We start from the raw sequence: 24,098 nt of genomic DNA on the forward strand, positions 1-24,098 counted from the left end.
TGTAGTTGATAAAATAATAATACTTGGTCAGTAATTTTGTTGTGAGAATAATATATAATATATGCATAATTCGTTGTTTCATTTACTATTTTACATTAATATATAATATTAATATAATATATAATTATAGATATATAATATATGTATTATAATATTAATATATAATATTTCATTTAATATTTTATATGTCCTACTGTGGCTCTTTTGTGTAACGTTGATCATTAATTTAGCTCCCGAACCACTGAGGTCTGAGTATCACTGAACTAGACTCTTACCCCTTACGGTAATCCTGCAAGTCACAGTATAGACATGGTGGAGATGTGGTGTGAGGAAGAGAAAGAATGAAAAAGGAGGAGTCTTTAAGGCTGTTTGTCCATATTTCACCGCAACTGAATTCACTCTTCAGGAAAAAAATGACAATGGTAAAATGACTCATATTTGCATGAGATTAGTAGTTTAATACTATCAGATCTCAGATTTACAGTACAGTGTGAACAGTAAAATAGACCAAATTGATCATTCAGATTGCCAAGAAGCTGTTTGCAGGAGGGAATAGGCTCATGTTTTACTGAGACATCTGCCTGAAGGATGGGAAGAAGTATATTTATTCTCTGTTTATTAAAAGTTAGTCTAAATCAGCATCTGTTAAATTCATTTTGTATGGTTTTTCAGGAACATTGTGAAGTATAAATTATAAAATTTGGAAAGGTAAATAATTGAATATGGTAACCAAAGCAGGTGAGATCAGAGAAGTTATTTCTGTGTGTAAAATTTGTTTCATGTTTGCAACTAGGACAATATTTAAAAATGTAAAGAGTATTTTTAATTTTCCAGCCTTATCAAACCAATGAACAAATGCCATTGTTGCATGATCATGACAAAGGTTTCTTCTAGTGAGTGTTTTTCCCTTGTTCAACAAAAGAATAAGAATATCTTGTAGTAATTATAGGGACACTGTCAGAGTTAGGTTTTAAACACAGCTTGATAATTGTCATATTTGATATCATTTGCTCTAAGGATTCAGCCCACAGTGCTTTATTTATTCATTAATTTATCTTCTACATTCTAACTTGCTGTGTGCCTGGCTATGTAAGTGGAATGTACAACATGTATGAGTGTGTGTATTCACACATGCTCTTTGATTTGTCAAGTGCTTAGTAAGTCTGCTGCATCATTAAGTTTTGTGTTTAAATTGAGCACCTCAGCAAGAATGCTATGAGCTTTCAGACAGGAAACATGCCAGTGACAGACTATTAATTTTAAGGGAAAATACCTTCAAAGTGTCCCTTTTAAAATGAGGACATGGAAATGTTCATGTGTTCCTGTCATTGGTGGCACATCAGAGAGGCATGGGTTTGGAATAAGCATTAACTTTTTTAAATAGTGGAAAATAAAACTGCAGCCAAAATTAGTAGTTGAGCTATAAATACAAAAACGAGTGGGACGCAGGAAGTCTAGATCATTTGGGTGTGTTTGTGGATGGTTTGGTGGCATTTGGTTTTAACAGCAGTATTGCAAGTCACAGAGTGTTCATACATTTATAAATCATTAAACTGTCAGACTCTTAGGAAGCTGTAGATTACAAAGCCTCATTATTAGGCCTTAAATCTTCAGTGGTCCCAGATACACAGTACAGAGGAGGCACTTTACAACTAATTAGGAAAAAACCATGAGCAGTTTAGAAATTAATAATTTACCAGGAACTAAACTGCATCTTTGTGTTTTCCTAAATATAGACTTTTTTCAAAAAGCTTTGATAAGAAGTATAGCAAAAAAGCCTTTGTTCAGCTGAACATAAACATTTCTGTCTGGATAAGTTTTGCATATAGCAAGATAATGGTCTTGTTTTTAATTCCCTAAAGTCAAGTTGAGATTGAATTGTCCTGAAGCACCCTGCTGGCACTATTGGCAGGGGAATTGTTATTGCATGGAGAGGAGTCGCACTGGGACTTGGACTGAAGCATTGAGATACTGCAAACGATATCGAGATACAGAACTATTAAAAATCACTAATGCCTCAGAAAAGGTAAAGCTTGTGCCTTGTGTATCATTTTAAAGCTTGACTGCAAAGACCACTCATGCTGCTTTTATTTCTTGTCAATATTCTAGTCAGCATTTCTTCTACATGGTTGATTAATTTTACCTTTTTTCCCCACAACCTCAGAGTTACATTTCCATGTGTTGCCAGATGCTCTTATAAGCTATATACAAGCTTTTCTCTACACATTTGTCAGTTACAGCCCCTGCTGTTCCAGTTTTGTGCTTTTCCTAACAATACTGTGTGACAGGTTTGAACTGTGGTATGAGAGAACTACTGTAGCTTTGGACAACTGTTGTTTTCACATGTAAACTCTGTTGGGAGCTGAGTTCAGACCTTTGGGATGTGTCTGCACAGCAGCTGGGAGACAGACGTACTAGCTTTCCTCAAGCTAGCATGCCAAAAGTAGTAGTGCAGCCACAGGCAGCCTTAACTTCTGACATTTCCTGACTTTTGAGTGCTTGACTTGGCAACCTTAATTTGTTTAGTTTTTTAATATTATAACAGTAAACAATATTCAGTATTTCACAAGCATTTTATGTTTATAAGCACTATATAAGACAAATGATGCAAATTTACATATTAGCTATTGCATTTTCGAAATAGTCATAACCTTTAGCAGCTTCATGACAACTTCTCTCCAAAGATCTCAAGGCATTTTACAAACATTATGAAGACTCCCAAATGAGGTACAGGGAGAAAAAGTGTAATTACATGAACCTAAAGTTAGGCACCTGAATAAACGGACTGATTTTCAAAAGTGCTGAACACCACAGTCCACAGGAAGACAAGTCACTGATCTAGGTGCCTAAATATGGAGTTAAGTACCTGATCTTGGGTGTTGTAGTTGAAACTTTTGGCATACTGTCACATGGGGAGTCTGAGATCTTCAGGAACAGAATACAGAGCTCCTGGCTTCCATATCTGGCCTCTAACTTCTCGGGGATGGTCCTTCCCTTCAAGATTGTACCCAGGAGAATTATCTTCAGAATGGTACATAGGCCTTGATAAAAAATAGATTCAATGTGTGCTTAATTAATTGCATTCAGACAGCAGGTCAGTTAGCACCATGGTTGTGTGTAAGCTTGATGGGCACTTTGAGGGCCAGCAAATAATACGAATGCTGTTTAAAGAAGCACTAGAAAATCATTTCCACTAACAGCCCCTCTCAATCTATTGCATCATCTTCAGCACAAACGTAGTTCATTATGTGAAACAGTACCACTGAAACGTAGTCATGCTTGGCTAGCACAGGTTGATGAGGGCATGACACTTATCACTAACTGTCTCCATCCACCCACCTTCTCCATAATGATTGAACCTGCTTAGGAGTTTGTGGCACCAGGAGTGTTGCTACCAACTACTCACTCTGAATTTATTCCCCTCCCCTGTGCATTCCAGCTCTGTGACTCAAAATCAGACACAAACTTAAAGGAATGCCATATTTGCTGCAGAAGAGAGAAAAAAATAAATATTTCCAAGGAGCTGAGGGAATATTTCCTCTAAAATCAGATATAGAAAGTTTCTGATAACACCACAGAGTCCCTAAAGCAAGCACTGTGGTTGCGTCAATGAAATGAGTCCCACAAGTATACTGTATAACCTTGCAGTATCTCCCCTGATCATCTTGCTTTCAGATTACATTGTTTATCAAATCTTGACCTGACCAAATCTGACAATGATTCTCCTTTCACTTACACGTCTTCAAAAATAGTGCGGCTCCACTGACTTCATTGAGGTAAGTGCAGATTCTCACAGGTGAAAGTGACAGTGAAGAATCCGGTTCCTTTGCATACTGTATAACCTGACTCCTAGACAGAAATGATATGAATGAGAAAAGAATGTTACACAAAATGATTTTTTTAAAAAAGAAACAATAAATGAGTCATTGTTTTTCCTTGTGCAGGCTTGTTAATTAGTGATTTTAAAGATACTGTCGAGTTCTTCATGCCCTAGTATAGACTTATCTGCAACTACCTTTCTAGGGAATGATGGAGAGTTTGTAAGCTCTCCAGTAACTCTTGGACATGCTTCTTTTAAAACATGGATCCTTGCAAGGACAAGAAATTAATAAAACAAGTAGTACGTTGTCTTGTGAACTTGATACAAAAGCAAGCCTGCTTATGCAGTCTGTCTTGCACGCTCTTTTGTTGTCCAGGTACATATCTCTGCCTCTTCATCCAAATTAAATGCCTTTTTGTTCTGATGTTCAATAACTCTTTAAAAATCAAATATGGCTGGGTACAGATTGCACACAGCTATTGATTAGTTTGCTGTTTTATGACGTTTACTATCAGCTGCACTATTTCCAGTTCTGGTGTTAAGTGAGTCAAATGCATATTGTATGTCACTGGGCCAGAGTCTGCTCTGTGCTACTGAGCAACCCTATTAACGTTAATTGGGTTGTTGGTGTATAACTAGGAATGGGATTTGGCCAAATGTGTATGTAAGACTGTGCTATCTAGTGGTTAAGAGAGTCAAAACTTCTTGTTTTTCTTTACAGCTCAACCACTGATTCATTGTATGACCTCAAGCAAGTCACTTAAATTATCTGTGCCTCAGTTTCCACATCTGTAAAATAGGGATAATGTCTTTTTCTCAGGGTGGATATGAGAATTAGTGTCTGATATGCCTGAATTAAAAGCTGTTATACAAGTGCTAATTATTACTATACATAAATGTTTTTATAAAGAATTGATCATTTCCACAGAAATGGATTTTAGGGTTGCCTCTGAACAATTTCTGGATTGGATTAAATAATTTGGAAAATGTGACTAATTTTGCCTGGTCGGAAGGGACACTGGCAGACATAACAGCACCCTGGTAAGAAGCTGATTTGAGCAGTTTTCATATTATCATATAAATTCATTTGAGTGTGTAACATCATAGAAATGACTGTCAAGACAATTAGTATTTATTACCAAATTGCTATTATAGGTCATATTAATAAATTGGAAACAACGCTATGTTTGCTAACTGATTTTTATAATATGTTGGATGCACTCTCACTTTCTTTAATTTTTTAAAATAATATTCAAATTTAGAAGATTTAAAAATATCATGAGCAGAAAATAAAAATCAGATTACATATTAGATAACTCCAATGAGGCAAAGTACAAAAGAAAATTCAGTTGGATATGTCTTAAAATATGGACTTGCAACCGTTAGTCCAAATGCATAGACTAAAGTTTCTTTGCAAAGTTTCTGGGAACAGGAATGCAAGGAATCAAATTTAATAGAAAAAGAGGAATATAAAGAAATGGGGTCAAAGCCTTAATCCCATTTCAGTTTCTTTATGCCAGGTAAAAAGGCCAAAGTAGTGTAGAAAGGTCTATAATCCTGGATCCATCCAGGTGAGGATTCATCTAATACAGGAATTGACAAAATAGCCGTTAGGCTGCCTTTGAAGGCACTGACATGGCCAAGTCTAGGGGATGTGGTGGAAGAGAGAGGAGTGAGACAAGCAAGGGGCTGCTGTTTCTTAGGTAGGATTCCATGGCTGTCAGATTATGCTGGGGGGGGAGAGCGGGCGCCGTGGTGCTTCATCCTCTGTACCAGCCCAGGATTGGGAGGGTGCAAAAGTGAGTTAAGAACACCTTAGACCCCTATCTGCCTGTTCTGACACTCTGCAGAAGCACAGCACAGATTTGAGTAATAAGATTCTACCTCCCAGCAACATTGCAGTGGATCATATTTTATTTCTAAGACACTCTTCTGCAAAATTGGTCCCCATCTCTCCCCAGATATGAAGTAGGATACAATGAGATGTACTGTTTAAGGGAGAGAAGCCTATTTTAAAACTCAAATGCTTTACAGCAGAACACAAAGTTGAATGCCCACGTGCAAAGAATGGAACCAAAACCTACATCAAACAGAGCAGATCAGTACTTATCAAATATCAAAATTTAAAAGGGAAATTTTGCTGAATTTTTTTTATAGTTCCTCACCTCTCTGTCCTGCATTTTCCCACCAAATATAGAGCAGAATTTTAAAAAAACCCTCAAAATTGAGGACTTTCTGTGTCATTGTAATGTAATTATTTCTCTAGATGTTTTCTTTAACAGTGACCTTTTTGTATTCTGTTAAAATTGAATGGAAAGGCTTTGGATGTCACGCCCAGGCCAACCAAACAATGCTTATTGTGTGAAGATTTCCAACGGCATCTTGATTGCTGTGGACTGTAGTGCCAAGGCCCATTGGATCTGCAAGCGAAGTGCGGGTGAGAACTTACACTGCTTGTTTAATTCATTGATGTCTAAATCAGGATTTCCATTTGCAGATGTACCCTTTAGGCCTCAGTCATACAAACTTTTACTCATGGGAGAGGTCCTTGCTTTTACAAGTAGTCCCTTTGAAGTCAGTGGAACTGCTCTCAGGAGTGAAGATTTGTAAGATTAGGAACTTAGTACTCAGGGTTTGCATATACTAGGACGTTTTGCTGCTTTAACTAAGGCCTGATCTACACTAGAAAATTAGGTTGGTTTAACTGTATCAGTCAGGAATGTGAAAAATCCACATGCCTGAGCTGTGTAGTTAAACTGATCTAAACATCGACCCAGCTCCCCCCCATGGGGTCTCAAAATGGAAAATTATTTCCATATTCAGAAGTTGAGGGAAGTTTGCTTTGTCTACTTTTAATTTTTCCAGTCCAACAGAAAAGCTTTGTTACATGCCACCTTACTGTTCATTCCTGCACTACAATGTGCATTACTGTACACTCTGTCATGTAAAACCAGGCCCTGGTAATGCTCAGATTGAAAAAAAAAATCACTCCTAGAGGACCAGCACATAGCCTATGCTACTTAAGTCCCTATTGTGAGGACTTAAGTGGTGCATGGGTCTTGCATTAGCACAGGGGTGAATTTCAACCAATGTGAAAAAGGAAGCGGGGGAACTCAAGTAATGCTGTTTGTCACAGGGTCTCTCAACATGCTGGCACCTCCTGCTGGCAGGGATGGCAGTTTTGTATAATTTTTGGTGGTGCCCAGAACAGGTCCAAGTGTCCCCTCCCACCATGGTGGGTGCCGGGGGAGGGGGGCTGCCATCACATGTCGCCTCCTCCCCTGCTGCAGCTGCTGCTCCTCTCTGTAGCCTCATGGGGGATGGGTCTGCCCCTTGCCGCATGGGCCAGGAGTGGTGGCTGGGGGGGCGGGGCATGGATCACATGCTCAGACACTCACCCAAGCCCCAGCAGCTGCTCAGGTGAGGTCCAGACTCAGTCTCCCGGAAGCCTCCTCAGGGTCACCTCCTGGTCGGTGCCAGGGGAGGGCTGCCAATCGTGTGCGCCTCGTCCCCTCAGCCTGCCGCCTGTGCTGCTTGCATTGTAGGCAGCGGCAGCCGCTGGCAGCGACGAGGGAAGGCAGTCACCCGCTTGAGGCAGGGACGCTCTGTGGTGTGGGGGAGGCACACGAGGGCCGCAGGCGGGGGACGCACATGGGGGTGAGGCCTGGCTCCTAACGTTGGTGGAGCCAGGCCCTGAATATTCCTGGAGCTTGGGCACCACGGGCTCATACACCTCGTTGTCCCTGCCTGCTGGCCATTTTGGGAATTAGTTCTGGTCAACGAGTGTGCCCTCTGCTGGTGGTGCCTCTCCCGTCCTAGTCTCCCCCTGAAGACCCACTATAGTTCCAGTTTCACTGCCTCTGTTCTGTGGCATGGCCCTCCTGTCACAATCTGGGTTCCACCTTCCAGGGGACTCCTTCCATAACAGTCTAGCCACTCCACAGCCTGGCTGCTGCTTCAGCAGTGAGTTGGGGGCAGACACAGGCCCACCCACTACTCTGGGTCCCAGCCCGGGGACACTGTAAACGAAAGCTTCCCACTGACCCTCCTTTCTTTCTCCACCAGTCTGCCTCAGTTCCCTGGGCCACTTCCCCACAGCCCCAACACTTTCAGCTCCTGCCTCTGGCTCCTTCACCCTCTTCCCAGGGCCTCAGGCTTGCAAGCTCTAGTAACCTTGTTAGCAGTGCTAGTCCTGCAGCCCTCTAGGAAGCCAGTCCCCTCACTTGGGCTTCCTGCAGCAGACTTCTTGCTTTGGCCTGCAGCTTCCTTTATATGGGCCAGCTGGGCCATGATTGGCTGGTCCTGACACCTCCTAAATGGCTGCAGCCACCTCCCTAATTGACTGTTTCCTTGCAGTCCTCCAGGCTGAGTTTAAACCCTTTCAGGGCCAGTGTGGCTCAGATGCCCCATCACACTGTTGCATAAGTTTGAGCTGGGGAGTGCAACAAAGGCAGTATGCATGGTAAACCTTTAGAGAGCACAACAGTATTGATCTGATCGGAACCTGGGTTCATTGCTGTTTGTCACTCTTTTATCATGTTTCCTTGTTTAGATGAAATGGCAAGACATTTTTTATGTTAACTCAGGAGTAGTGCACATGCCAGCTGCTGCCAGGGGGGAGAAAATGGAGAGCCAGGGTTTTTTGCTAGAGCACATTGCTGAGCTGTGCATTCTGGAGCATTGGCTCCAGGGCAGTTGTGGGTATCTGCATACATTCCATTTCAGGTGGTGACCTGCATTTTATTTTTCTTCCCATCTTCCTTCCCCACTCACAAGATACTGAGCGGTATCAGGAACACAAAGGAAAGGTACTTCTCTCGCCACCAAGTATTCCATCACAAGTACATGCAGATTTGAATTCTGCTAAAGAAACTTGCCTGGAGCTTAGGGAGAAATGCACAGGAATTTCTACATGGAATAATGCATATGCCCTTGCCAGGGGGACCGTATTGTTGAAAAGTGAGGAGAGCAATTCCTATGCCTATGTAAAATCAGGTAAGTTGATTTATTAGAACAATCCACAGAGCAAATCCACTGCATCACATGACCACTTACATACTCTGAGTGAAATTCTGATCCATTGATGTTAATGGAACAGCTCCCATTGACTTTACTAGAGTCAGGATTTCACTCTCTGTCCCTCCTGCATCATATAGAATGGCAGAGAGAAGCTGCTTCTGATGCCACTGTGATCTTAGTATTGACTGTTAGGATAACAGCAATGCCGTGGTTATGGCTACTTCCCAATATCTGATATTTTCCCCCTGAAAGTATGTCACATTTCCCAGTGTTGTATGATCATATAGCTGAAGACTTTGTGGGAATGACCATCCAAACTTTTGTGAGTTTCCTCAGTGAGACTCTGTTGGCCTGACAAGCTGCACACGAGTTATCATAGTGTGAGAAAAAGACAGACTCCTCAGGTTTCTGTCAGGGGCAGGTATGAATTGCTCAGAACTGATTATGCACTGTGGAATTTAAAGTCATATTTTTAACATAATTTGAATAAATTGTCCCTTCTCGACCTGAGCAGCTAGTTCCATTTGGAAGTAGAAGTTAGAATCATAAAATTTCAGGGTTGGAAGGGACCTCAGGAGGTCAACTAGTCCAACCCCTTCCTCAAAGTAGGACCAATCCCCAAATCCTTAAATGGCCCCCTCAAGGATTGAACTCACAACCCTAGGTTTAGCAGATGAAATCTTGTTTATTTACCAAGAACGTACAAAGTGCTGCTCTGCTGAATGAAGGGGTAACCAAGAACAAGAGTAGCAGTTTCTTAGTTTACAGCCCCAGTCCCAAAAGTTCACTCTCAAGCTTTTTCCAGAGTCTGACTGTGCTCAAAACGCTTGGCCTTCTCTTGCTTTTGCCTCTGTCTCTCTCTCTCCCTTCTCACTTTCTGTGTGTTCTCTTATTCCCCCCCACAAAACTCCCCCCAAAATCCAACACACCTGGTCACAATATGCAGTGGAACCCACCCACCTGGTGCTAGTTTCTGGGCAGATTCTATTAGGCCTTCTTTTAGGTATGGCCCTAATTGTTTATACAGCTATCTTAAGCGAAGGGAGTGTTCACACATCCATTTGAATGAGGTTCTAACTAAATGCATAACAAAGTTTCACCCAGCTCATAACAATATTGTTTTGTGTCTTATTGTTGATGGTTGTTTGTATAAGGCAAATTTGCAGCATTTGGTTGAGACCCCAACAACTACACTGCCCTGTGGTGAGCACCGTAAGGCATTCTTTAAGGGGTGAAGCATACCCTCACTCCTGGCTGGCCCTAGGGAGGCAGAGTTCCAGCCCTTTAGGCTCCTCACCCCTGCCTCCTTTCCACAATTAGCTTCCTGAAGGGAGAAAGCTTGTGGTAGCCCTTGTGTTCTCTGCATCAACCTTCCATAGGCTATCCTGGAGTGATGTCCCTTACTCCCTGCCTGACTGTAAGAGGTAGCCACAATCTCACTGTAAATTTGTATCATGACAGCCTATGTGTCCCTGAAATGAATGAAAGTGCTGTTTTCTATTTTGTTTCTTAGATTGCTCCATGGGTTACTTCGGAAGGGATTGTTCCTCTGTGTGCGGTTTGTGTCACAACGATGATCTGTGCAGTCCCTACACGGGAACTTGTGACGATTTCCATTTGTGCAGTGTTCAGAGTGCACCTGCAGCCTGTGAGAGAGGTACGTAAACATAAGTGCTTTATATATGGTGGGTTTTCCTAATGCAGTACGAAAATTTGAAGGTGAGCCCTTGTTCTTGGCATAAGCAATGTTTCACATGTTCATTCCTAGCAGTTATTTCCCTTTCCTCGGCATTTTGTCAGTGCTTAACTAATTCTCCTTTTGTCTGCTGTCAGTAATCAGGACCCTCGAGTATTATTGCTCCTTTGTATTTGACTAGCTATGAAAAGTTTGTGGTGCCCCCATTCTTCTGGTTGGTCGTATTGGAGTGGCAACTGTTACTACTTCGGCACAGAGGCCCCTGCCAGCTGGCTTCAAGCAAGGGAGAAGTGTAGAAGATACAGAAGTGCAGATCTGCTATGGATTGAGAGTCCAGAAGAAATGGTATTTTTTAGAATTGGTCAGGAAATGTCAATGGAAAAAGAAAAATGTTACACACAAGTATTTTCCGTTGTTTGACATGCTGTAGTATTTATGAAATGTGGTCTTAAAAATATCAAATTTAGTAGTTCAGCCATTAGGCTGGAGAGCATCACTGTAAATAACTCGTTCATACTTTCTTGTGTCACTAACAGAACTGGTTGTTCTCGGCAATTCCATCTGAAACCTTTTGGATTGGATTGAATAGCAGGCAGCAAGAGCCTATCTGGATTTGGTCAAATGGGAAGTCAGCTGCTAAAGAACTTGATTGGTAAAGTAGTGCATGACCTTAACAGGCATTTTGAGGACCAGAATCTTAGCTGCTGTAAATTGGTGTAGCTCCACTGAGGTTAATAGAGCTATGCTGACTTACACCAGCTGAGACTCTGGACCATAATATCAGTTAAAGGCAAAACAGAATTTGTCACATTGAGACATTTCGGCATTATCATTGCACTGCAGTATGAAGTGATGCCAAAGTTGCAACAGTTGCACATCCAAGAAAGAATGTATAACAGCTAGTGAAAATTTTTCAAATTAATTTGAAAAAGTCTGATTTTTTTTAATGAATTTTTCCTCATTTTGACCTGCTCTAAAATGCATCAATCTGGAATCATGTCATCAATGTATTGAAAAGCTGTAACAGATCTGGAAACTTCCATGAGACACTGCTGAGTTTGTGAACATTCTGTGCCTCAGAAATAGAATATATGCCATGGGTGGAACCAAAGCATGCTGTGATAGCCAAAGCATGCAATTTACTTAAGTCCAAATGTGTCAACTCAGTCCCTTGAAATGTCTGGCAAAGAGCAAGAATGGGGGATGCCACAGAAAGCAGAAATAGAGGAAGCTTAATAAGATGTGTGGCTCATTCTGTTAATATAAATATATGGTGCCCAGTTGACCTTAATGCTGTGGAGACCAGGCCCATCTCATCTGGCTTTTGCTTGAGTAGGAATCTGATGGGTTAGAATACTGGATAGTGTATTTTGGAAGGAACACAGATCTTCCCAGAGTCATAGAAACTGGTTTATTTCTTTCAAATGTTCTTTTTCCATCCTGAACAGCCAATGTGATTTATTGGATTGAGCTTGGGGCTGGGAATCAGGTGATTTGGATTCTATTTATGGTGCCTCTGCTGACTATGAATTGGGGCAAGTTACTGAATCTCTTTTTGCTTCACTTTCCCCATGTAAAATGAATAACATAATACTCGCCTACCTCTGTAAAGGGATCTGAGATAAGTGCCAAGTGTTCTTTAGCCCCGGGGTGGGGGCTGCGCTGGGGCATGGGGCTTTAGCTCTGCAGGAGGGGCACCAGGAATTGAGGCTTCAGTCCCATGGTGGGATGGGAGGAGGTCAGGGCTTCTGCCCCACAAGAGGTGCCAGGGCTTCTGCAGGTTTGAAAATATTTACCAGAGCTCCGTTCCCAATGGCTCCAGGTGAATTTAAGCCCTGCTCATGGATCATGTGGGTCTCACTTATGTAATGTGGTACTTATGTAATACATAAGTCTTGTGTTCACCCTCTGCATAGGGGTTAATTTCACTCCTAGAACCTGATCCAGCACCCTTGGAAGTCAATGGAAAGACTTACAAGGATGTTTTGAGGATTAATTAATGTTTTGTAAAATACTTGGAAGTTGAGCAATATTGTTATGTAGGCCTATGTATTTAAATGGCCGTCCTATCACACCTAAAGCTTTAAAAAAGATAAACCTTGAGGGACACCAGTACTTCCAGTCTGAGATTCAGTGGTCATGTATTTTGTATTTCAGGTTATCCATAACTGGAAATCCATCTGGAAGATGTGCAGGTATCCAGCCAGCACCCAGAAGTATTTTAAAGTTTAACTGTGAAAATAAGTACAGATGGCTTTGTAAGAAAGCTGAATGTAAGTTGCAATGAAGGAGTTTAGGGAAATTTTTTCCAAACTTTCTAAATTTTTTCTAAACTTTTTGGGAAAAAATTTTGTGTGAGAATAGGAAATAATGCAAATTAATTATATAAAGCCTCTTTCCTGCAAACTCTGCCCCAGAGCTATTCAGTGTTTAAAATGACCATAGAGATTATTAGTGTATAGTATAAATTGTGGAAAATGAAGTTTAAAGACTGCAGGGTGGGAAAAAAATTACAGCATTTAGCTACAAGAGTAATACTAAGTTAGCGAGGAACCAGGAAACAGACAATGGAGGGAAGATTTGGAACTCGGTATGGTGGAGAGAGATATCAAGGTTCTAGATGGCGGGAACTGCAGACGAGAAGGTTCTTTTACCAACACTAGCCAAACAGGAAGAAGTGATAGAGACAAACCAATGGAGTGGGGTAGGGAGATGAGAGCAAAAGTCTTGTAAAACAGGGTAGCCTAAGTCCATGAAGAACAACAATTGTCTGGATCCTCATCTGGTGTGAATGGGCATAGCCCCATTGAAGTAGTTGAAGCTGCGCCCAGATGCATAGTTTGGTATCAGCAGCTAAGCAATGATTTTCCACAGGGTTTTTTTAAGGATATTTTCATCATTAAAACTCAGTCTTTCCCCTCCCCAGTTTTCCTCCGTAAGCATAATTCTGTAATGATCTAAGGCAGTGGCTATCAAACTTTTTTACTGGTCACCCCTATCACATAGCAAGACTTTGAGTGCGACCCCACCCTAGGGTGACCAGATGTCCTGATAAAATTGTGATTGAAGAGGCGAGTGGCAGGCAGGGAGGGTGAAGAGGTGAGGAGTGAGTGGCAGGTGTATTGGTGGGGGGCGGTGAGGAGGTGAGCGGTGGGTGAGGGAATGAGAACTGATGGAGCAAGGCAGCAGGAGGCTGGGGAGGATGAGGAAGGGCATGGTGCGGGCGCGAGCGGGGAGGGGGTGGGACCTGGGACAGAGTGGGGGCGGAGCCTGGGAGGATTTGGGGTGGACTGTTGGCAGGGCTGATGGCACCCCAATGTGTCCCTATATTTTAGTGTTGTGATCTGGTCACCCTAGACCCCCCTTACAAAATTAAAAACACTTTTTTTATATATTTAACACCATTATAAATGCTGGAGGCAAAGCAGAGTTTGGGGTGGAGGTTGACAGCGCTCGACCCCCCATGTAATAACCTCACAACTCCCTGAGGGGTCCCGACCCCCAGTTTGAAAACTCCTGATCTAAGGTATCCTTATGGAGCTCCCTGTTTAGGTGGAATAGAATCCTCATTCTTCTCCTTGCACTAGGATTCACACTGCAGCTCACATACCTTTTGTGACCTGTTACCTTAGAGCGATATATTACCTTGGATCAGAGAATGAAACGCCCATTGGTTTCAGCGGCAGCTGCATGTACATATTGAGGGCATTATAAGATCCTTATTTCTGTGCGTTGTGTTGTTGGCATGCTGTTAAGTACAGTTATCTTTATGCCAAGAACATAGTCCTGAGATGATGTGCAGGGGGAGACCTACTGGTTGCAGGCAGTCCGTGATGTTGTAGCGCATTAGTGATGGCAGTGCTATCTCAACTGATGGAAGGAGAAAAATGACATAACTTGGAACAAACTGACAAGGTTGTATAAAACGCTTGTGGCAAATTTGGAAAACCTCCATCTGAAGTTTTCTCATTTCATTCCAGTTACATAAAATGGATTTAATTTTTCAAAAATTCTTTGAACTCTCATGTCCTCTTGAAAATGGTTCTCTTGAGAAGCAAAACTCTCTACATTTTTTATATATTGAATTTCCAAATTGATCATTTAGTTGAGGTGAAGATCAGTTTGCACAATAAAACATGCACGTTCACCACTGTCTGGCACCTAATTTTGCTGTATAATTTGTCCATATAGTTCTGTGCATGCTTTTCTATGCACATTTTAGTAGCACATGTATGTACACACAAACTACAGGTTTCAGTAATTCCACACATCCAAATCTAAATGGTGTTTTGAAAATTTACCCTGTATGGTTTCCAAAAACATAGTTAATTTCATTGCATGGATTTGTTTTTCCTTTTCTTTTGTATTTTATAGCTCCACACATTTTTGATGTGTTTCTTAGTCGGTACCTGTCAAGACCATTTTCATCACAGAAGATCTACAACTCCCTCCATAGTGCTAAGATAGACTGCTTGTATGACAGGAACTGCACAGGAGTAGTAAAAGTCTCACAGTATTTCAGAAGAATGGCAGGAATTGATGAAATCCACTTTGCTCCTTTTACTGCTCCCTCAAGTGCTATTTCGTATGTAAAACGTGGTATGTGTCACACTCCAAGTACAAATTTGCTGCAGGTACAGAAGAATGATAGCCATGTGGTAAATTGCATTAACTTTTTACCTATATTGCCTCACCAGTCTATGGTAGTTAAAGCAAGTTGAAATATTTCATCAAAATTTGGCCAGTTTTGGAAAACTGAAATTTTTTTTTTGGCAAAAATACTTGTAGTTTTTTAAAAATTAGACTGTCTCTTGTTCTTTTGATTTTTTTTGTTTGCGTTGCCAGTTTAACATGATCAATTACTCATGCAAAAGGCTTTTTTCAAAACAGAAATAATTTTTGAAAATTTTCCAATTTTGAAAATGACTTTTTCTACTTAAAAAATGTTGTGAAAAATTTTGAAAACCCAAGGAGATGAAAAAATGTTCAAATTTGCAGAAATTATTTGCAGAAACTGAAAATGTACTTCAAAGTCTTTGGCCCTTATTCTTTGCTCTGGTAGAAGAGTGTTGACTGCAATTTATGGCGCTGAAAGGGGTGCAAAGGTAATGGTAAGCTCCCTACATTCTGGGACTGCTCTGTGCTGAACTAGTCTCTTGATGAATGTTAGAGTAACCTGAAATCTGTTTTAACTAGGGCTGTCGATTAATCGCAGTTAACTCAGGCTATTAACTAAAAAAAATTATTCATGATTAATCGCAGTTTTAATCGCACTGTTAAACAACAGAATGCCAGTTGAAATGTATTAAATATTTTGGATGTTTTTCTACATTTTTAAATATATTGATTTAAATTACAACACAGTATACGAAGTATTATCCAGGGTGCGGATTTGATTTAAATCATGATATAAATTATGATTTAAACACTAGTCAGGAAGACTCAATTTAATAATGGATTTCTACATAAAAGTGCATTCTTGTTGGTTGTTATAACCTTAACACACATTCTTCACAACTCAGTGATAGATATAGGTTTCATTTTTAGAAGGTACGCGCTATACATTTTAAAGTGATTTATTTTGAAAACTTTTTAGGTTAGTTTTACAGCTATATCAGAAAATGAATGATTGTTTGGTTATTTCATTTACCAAAGGTAATTGAAGCAGATATTTATGAAGTCATTGGGAGGTGAACTATCTCCAATTCAACAGGTTAATCATTAATATTTATAGGATTTTCTTGCCATGGTGTTTCAGGAGGAGAATATCACCAGACGGACATTTAAATTGTTTTATTTAACTAAAACAACAATGTTATGTGTTCTGGATTTTGTTCTTCAAATGTTCTTCAAACATAATATTTTAGCAAAACAAGCATATGAGTTTTTGAATTTAGTTAAACATTCAAGTATTTTTAAAATCAGGTTTGTTTTTGTTTAAATTGTTTTTAACTAAAACAGTTAAATGAAATAAAAAAAAATAAATCAACTGTCAGCCAGGTCAACATAAAAAACTTAAAATACACTGCTCTACAGCCAAAATGCTTCTGAAATAAATGTAGTCCAACTTTACTAATTCTGGGTCACTGAGAACGAAAATGATGCTTAAAATTGTTGATTGGCTCTAGTTTTCAAGATATGCTACTGGGTCAGTATATACGACCCTTGACTTGGGAATGGCGGAGGATAAGTGAGTTATAAAGGGAAGGGATCTCAATTTAAACCAGAAATGACTAAACTACATCTTTGACTGGATCTATGAATAAATCTATGACTGGGTTTGGACAGTACTTGCTTTTTAGGCAAAACAATGAATGATGCAATCTGAAGCTGGTATTGCGTCATACATGATATGAATTGCATCATGTTATTCCTAGAAGTCATGGATGATGCAATCATAACGAAGCTTACATCACTCTGCTGAACAAATTGCCCCATATCAGCTCTAGAAATCATACAGTGTCGTGCTCTCTTATTTGTCAGTGTTTGATTTTGCAAAGGGACACATTTCTGTTTAGCCAAAGTGAGCAGAGATGCCTCGTACTTGTGTGAAGAGTGCAGATAACTTCTGCTATGTTTGTGGTGAAGTGACTTTTGCATCACAAAAGTGCAGTATAACCACTCTGGTTAAGAAAGCCTATCACCTTTATTTTGGCTGCAAAATTGGAGATCAGGACAAGAGGTGGGTCCCACACATATGCTGCAACACTTGTGCAACAAATCTTTGCCAGTGGTTGAACAGGAAAAGGAAACCTATGCCTTTTGCAGTGCCAATGATTTGGAGAGAGCCAACAGATCATACCAGCAATTGTTACTTCTGCATGGTGCCTCCAGTTGGGAAAGGTGTGTCAAAGAAGAAAAAGTGGACTGTGCATTATCCAAACATTCCATCAGCTATACTCCCAGTACCCCACGGAGAAGGACTGCTAGTTCCTGATGCACCAGAATCATTCTCACTTGAGTTAGACGAGGAAGAGGAAGAGGATGAAACTTCTGGTCCTGAACCATCAATGTCACAGGACCCACATTTTCTCCCATCCTCCTCCTCTGAACCGCACCTCATAACACAAGGTGAACTGAATGACCTTGTCAGGGATTTGGAAATACCCAAGAGTAAGGCAGAGCTGTTGGGCTCCAGACTACAGCAGTGGAATCTCCTCACAGGCTATCAGGGCAAATGGAGCCCATCAATGCTTGCAGACTATTGCTGGACAGTGACATGAGACGCTCCATTTAATGAATACAAGAGACAAGCCAAGAAGCGCCGAGTAGACACTGAATAGGACTAAACTATGTACATAATAGTTTTTTGCCTTTTGTTTCATAATAAATTTTATTTATAGAACCCTTTTGCTGATTTTTAAAGTGTTACATAAACAGGACAGGTGAAATATTATAATGTAAAGCAACCATAAACACATGAAAAGACCTAGGTTTACAATTTATGATTAAAACTCTACTATCTACACAATATACACAGACATAAAATGTAAAAACTTAAATATCTTAGAAACAGTAGCCAATCAGTTGTTTTAATTGTCATATTTGAATTCAGCACATCAAAATACATAATAAATATCACATTTTATCTCTGAAGCAGACGACTTCTCAAAAATTGTAGACCAGTGATATTGGCTTCTTCAGCAAACTCCGTTGTCTTCACCTTCGTTTTCCTGCTTGTTCATAATTTGGAAAAGAAAAATAAGCTTTTCTGCTTTTTCAGGTCCCAAATGATTTTTCAATTTGGAATGAATTAGTCCAAAGGAAGAAAATATTCTTTCTACACCGGCAGAAGAAGTTACAGCTGTTAAAAGTGAGATTATCACTTCAACAGTCTCTGAATCTTAAGTGACTTCTACCAGTTCAGTGGTGTGACTTTCTTTAAAATGTCATCAGCAAACATATATTTCTTAAATGGTTCACCCCTTGCTCTGAAGTTTATTATAGTTGGCATTAGGAAGGGATGATTGCTGGATGTCCATGTCACAACCAACTCCTCTTCTTTAGCAGTTAAGGTTTGACCCTTGTACTGAGTATTGAGAATATTTGGAAGAAAATGAGCTGCAGATAGTGCTTGTCCCATTTGTTTTTTTTAATGCTTATAGTTTAACTCTGTCATTGCATATTTCTCTTTTTAAGATTTCACTCAGTTCCTTCCAAATTTAAACAGGGTCAGCAATAAAACAGCTATTTCCCTGCATTTTGCTACAGAAATAGGCTTCAGGGTACTCAGCATTTGTTCAACATTTCTCTTAAGCCCAATGTTAAGTACTTTGGCTGTGACAGTGCCGTCTGTTTTTTCACAATTTTGTTCATAAACTGTCATCAGATTAGGCCAGTTCTTGATATAGTGTTCAGAACAGTCCACTACTGAGTTCCATCGCATGTCTTGTGGGAGAGTTAGCTTGGTTCCTCCCACTTTTTTCAGCACAGCTGCTGCAAGGTGGTTGTTACAGAAGTATTTTGCAATTTCAACAACATTAGCCTTTTTTTCTGGAACACTGACATCTTTGGCTAAAAGGTGCATCAAATGAGCACTGCAACCGTATGTTGTTAGCTTGGGACTCTCTTCACTCTCTTCTAAATAATTTCTTATCATCTTGGATATATTTGCAGCATTGTCTGTAACAAAGCTGCATACTAGACATTTGAATTTTTTTTCACAGTTTGTAACAGCTTTTACTACCACTTCTTGTCAGTATGCCGCTGTGTGTGCATTTCCTGATGTATCAATTGTTTCTGTAAGAAAGACATTACCTTCTTCTGTTGTCACACAAGCACATACAACAGGATCATTGTGGACATTGCTCCACCCATCAAGACTCAGGTTAACAATTTTACTCTCTAGACCTTTTGCACGCTGCTCAGTTTCTCTTTCATATACTTTTTCCAGTAATTTGCCTGCAACATCTGCTCTGTTGGGTGGATTGTATCCTGTTCTTAATGACTGAACCATGTTAATGAAGTGTAGGTTCTCAATCATAAGGAAAGGAGAGTTTGTTGCATAAACAAACTGGGCAATGTTTTCATCAATTACCTCTTTTTGTTATGCTGGTTCTTATCACAAGCTTATCTATGGTTGTTTCTCGATGATGCAGTTTTTTTTTTCTTTTTGCTACGGGTGGTATACTGTGGCTATGTGACATACATGATGTGACTGAAACACTATCATTGGCAAATAACTCTGAAACTATAGAAAATGATGGTGATCTTGAAGGTGGATAGTCTTCAGAATCCTGTATGTTGAGGATGGATTCTCCTAAACAAAATAAGTCAATGCAGTTATTTAATTATTATTACCATACTGCTCATTTAGTATTACTCATTGCATTCACTGACACTCAGTACTACTTTAAAGGTGAAATTGTAAAAGGAAGATCTACCTATTTCAGCTATTTATTTTTTATCACAACTGCATCTAAAATGATGGTACCATAGAGTAACAACTGTATTTTTTGCTCAAACGTGAGACTTCAAGAATAGTCCAGAAGGAAGACAGGCAGTCCTTAAGAAACAAGTATGAAATACGTTTACCAACCTGAAGATCCTGCATGTTCAGTCATGTTCCTTTCATCATCTTCAACGCAGCTTCCTCCCGAGAAGGAACACTTCTCATAATGTTGTTTCATTCAGGCAACTAGGCCTTGCGTTTCTTTGTTTCACTGTTTGCATTTTGCACACATGCCTGTCTTACCACAGGTAGAGAACTTCAGTAAAATATTCTCAAACTGGATCTCTTTTACAGCCTGCTACCATTCTAGATTTTCCATTCTAGTGAGAGAATGGTATGGTAGATCTCAAATCAGTGAAGGCTATGCTCAGAAAGATATCAAGACATATGCAGCTCAAACAGTTTCACTTTTGTTTCTACTTCCTGTCCCTCCCTTTTCACATTTAGCTCCAGACTTCTTCTTGTCCAGATCTGTTCTGCCCCCATGTCATAAACAGATAGTTAAGGGTTAATGTCTCTTTTATCTGTAAAGGGTTAACAAACAGGGAACCGAACACCTGACCAGGGGACCAATCAGGAGACAAGATACTTTCAAATCTCAGTGGAGGGAAGCCTTTGTTTGTGTTTTTTGGGTTTTGCTTTGTTCTCTCTGGGCTCTGAAAGTGACCACATGTGTACCTACAGGCTCTCTAATCTTCTATTCCAATTTGGGAGTACAAAGGTAGAAAGGCAGTATAGTCTTTTTATTTGTTTTCCTTTATTTGCAAATGTGTAGTTTGCTGGAAGTATTTTAAGTTGTATTTTGCTGGGGGGGGGAGGCTTCTTTCTAGTTTCTATAAGCTGACAGACCCTGTAATATTCCATCTTGAATTTACAGTAATTTTCTTTATTCTTTTTTTCTTTTATTAAAAGCTTTGCTTTAAGACCTGTCTGATTTTTTTTCTAGTTAAGGCTCAAAGGAACTGAGTCTGTGTACACCAGGGAATTGGTGGGGAGAAGGGAAAGAGAGCGGGGGGGAGAAGGGAAAAGTGAATTTCCTCTTTGTTTTAGATTCATGGAGTTTGAATCTGGATTGCCTCTGGGTAAAGGGAAAAGAGGACGGGGTAAGGTATCATTCCTCTCTGTGTGGTGATTCAAGGAGTTTGAATCACGGTGATCTCCTCGCGTACCCAGGGCGGAAAGGAGCTGGGAGGAAGAAAGGAGGGGAAAGGGAAATTGTTTATTCCCCTTTGTTGTGAGACTCAAGGAATTTGAGTCTTGGGGTCCCCAGGGAAGGTTTTGGGGGAGACCAGAGTTTATCAGGCACTCTACTCTAAGTCCTGATTGGTGGCAGCACTACAGGATCTAAGCTGGTAATTAAGCTTAGGGGAATTCATGCTAGTACCCATATTTTGGACGCTAAGGTTCAGAATTGGGAATTATACTATGACACCCCAACAATCTTCTATTCATTGAACTTTCTGAAACTTTTCACTTTTAGAGAGAGGTAAGGGATTGACTTTGTGTACACAAATTTGCAGAGGGACAATAGGGTTGAAGTCTGTTATTTCTCACCTCTATATATTATTTACTTATTTAAAACATTTTTGCTGTTAACAAGCATGTTATCTCTGGAGACACAAATCTACAGTTTGAGAACTGCAAAACTAAGCATCTCTGATGGTATCTTCTAGACTGAGCACTGAGTCCTATTGGGTAGATAGCAGGATTAACCTAAATCTGTACAGAAGCCCCTGGACCCCCATAAGATTGGGTCCCTAATCCATGAACGATTGGATCTCATTTACAGAATCTTAAACATTACATGAATATATTGTCTCATACTATAGAATTAGAATTTATAATCCCTGTTCCATGATGAGATATCTTTGTTATAATGTATCTTAAGTAAAACTACCTTGAGACAGGCTTTTTCCTCAAAAAGTATTTTATCAGAATCTAATTTAAATTGAAAAAAATCTGATTTTTTTTAATTAAAAAAAATCATTGATTTTTATCCACCCTCATTGCATCTCAGTAAATAACCCTTCTACTTAAGGGCCTGGGCCTGGAATTACTTAGGAAGTAACACTTGTTGAAATCAGGATCAGGTCTTTCATTAGTAACATTTTAGATAGCTTCTTAGTTATATCACTTCTCTACATTTAACTCTGATATGTCGGTTGTTCTTCATACAGAATGTTCCTTGGGATACTATGGAGAAAACTGTGCAAGAGTTTGTCCGCTGTGTCCTGGAAACTTCAGATGCAATTCAATAACTGGCAAATGCCCAGAAAAGTTAACATGTGTGGACAAATTTAAAGGTGAAATTTGTGAATCAGGTACAGTAATATTAACTTGTTGTTTTTTTAATGCACCTTTTCTGTCTAATATGTATATGTCATAAACAGATTGTTAAGGGTTAATGTCTCTTGTACCTGTAAAGGGTTACAAGCAGGGAATGGGACACCTGACCAGAAGACCAATCAGAAGACAAGATACTTTTAAATTTGGGCTGAGGGAAGCTTTTGTGTGTGTTCTTTGTCCGTTGTGTGTTCTTCTCTCGGATGGTCTGAGAGAGACCAGACATTACTACAGGCTCTCTAAGTTTCTTTTCTAATAGTAAAAACAGGCGGTTTAGGTTTTTTGATTGTTTTACTCTATTTGCAGTTGTGGATCTGGCTGGTTAACTTTTATGTGTGTAGTTGCTGGGAGTATTTTGCTTTGTATTGGTACTGGGGGGAAAGTCTCTTTCTGGTGTCTGTAAGCTATAGGACCCTGTAATATTTATATCTTGAAGTTACAGAGATAATTCTTTACTTTTTCCTTTCTTTTATTAAAAGGTTTCTTTTTAGAGAACCTGATCGATTTTTTTTTCTTGTCTCCCTTGTTTTATTCCAGGGGATTGGGATAACTCTCCAGGACAGGTGGGGGAGGCGGGAGGGGAGAGAGAGAGAGAATCTCTCTCTGTTTTCCTTGAATTTGTTTTCTACTTTGTGGAAGGGAAGGGAGATGCTTCTCTGTATGGTGATTTAGAGGTTGGATCAGTATCTCTCAGGATAGGCCAGGGAGGGAAATTCTGAGAGGGGGAAAGGTGGGGGGAATGGTTTATTTCTCCTTGTTATAAGAACCCAAGGGATCTGGGTTCTTGGGGTCCCCAGGGAAGGTTGGGGAGGTCAGAGTGCCCCAAAACACTATATTTTTGGGTGGTGGCAGTGCTATCAGATCTAAGCTGGTAATTAAGCTTAGAGGATTCAGGTGCTAGTATCTCATTTTCTGAACTCTGAGGTTCAGATCTGAGAGAGAATGCTTGAATGCTATGACAGTATAGTGCAGACATAAAATGATATTACCTGTCCCAGGACATCCTGGATCTTAAAATGTTGTAGTGTGACATGCAGATGTAACCATAATGAATTATGCTTTGAATATACTGAGTTGGGCTAGCTTCACAAAAGGATTTAAGCACCTAACTGTTACTTTAGGCATCTAAATCCCAGAATCAGGCCCCATTGGGTGTTCACAAAACTGCTGCTCAGCTCCATGCCTACATTTTTGCAGTAAAAGTTTCCTAGATGCCTGTGTTTCTGCCTCTGTGCATGGCAGCCCCATGCTAGGCATCCAGATACCTTTCTCTCAGAATAATGCATGAACTGGAGGAAGATAGATATTCCTCTGCCTAACTTGCCTGCAAGGCCTGATCCAGTGAGCATGCTCAGAGCTCACCTAGGAGATGTGCTATTACTTCCATTTTACACCTAGGGAACTGAAGTTACACAGGAAATGTGTGATAGAGCAAAGAATCATACATAAGTTTCCCAACTCCCAGGCTGGCACTACAACCACTGTGCCATCTTTGCTCTGTAGCCCAGATTTGGCTCATTGTAACGGCAGGGCATAAATCAGCTACCGAATGAGTCCTTTAATAAGGGCCTGATCCAACTGTTATTACGTCAAATGGAAAATTCCCATTGACTCCAGTGGGAGTTGGATCAAGCCTTAATTAAGGTAACTTGTTTTTCTTTACAGTAATCATCAGTCATTGGGCTGTAGGATTTTCTTTACTCCAGCAGTTTTGTCCCTGTTCTGTTGCTTGCCTATGATGGACACCTGGGCTATTTGGCTGGTTTGAG

The 24,098-nt window shown here is 40.1% G+C and overlaps 1 protein-coding gene across 1 annotated transcript; it reads left to right on the forward strand.

Moving 5' to 3' along the window:
* Positions 1–1,866: 1,866 nt before the first annotated feature.
* LOC127055563 (uncharacterized) lies at positions 1,867–15,280 on the forward strand. The gene is made up of 9 exons (XM_050962720.1): positions 1,867–2,026; positions 4,749–4,861; positions 6,139–6,257; positions 8,597–8,815; positions 10,353–10,496; positions 10,717–10,880; positions 11,072–11,187; positions 12,693–12,808; positions 14,910–15,280. Exons 1-9 carry the CDS (start codon positions 1,928–1,930, stop codon positions 15,254–15,256), a joined length of 1,437 nt encoding a protein of 478 aa, XP_050818677.1. The 5' UTR covers positions 1,867–1,927; the 3' UTR covers positions 15,257–15,280.
* Positions 15,281–24,098: the final 8,818 nt, after the last annotated feature.

Source organism: Gopherus flavomarginatus, chromosome 7 (genome assembly GCF_025201925.1).
Source record: "Gopherus flavomarginatus isolate rGopFla2 chromosome 7, rGopFla2.mat.asm, whole genome shotgun sequence".
NCBI classification, from domain to species: domain Eukaryota; kingdom Metazoa; phylum Chordata; order Testudines; family Testudinidae; genus Gopherus; species Gopherus flavomarginatus.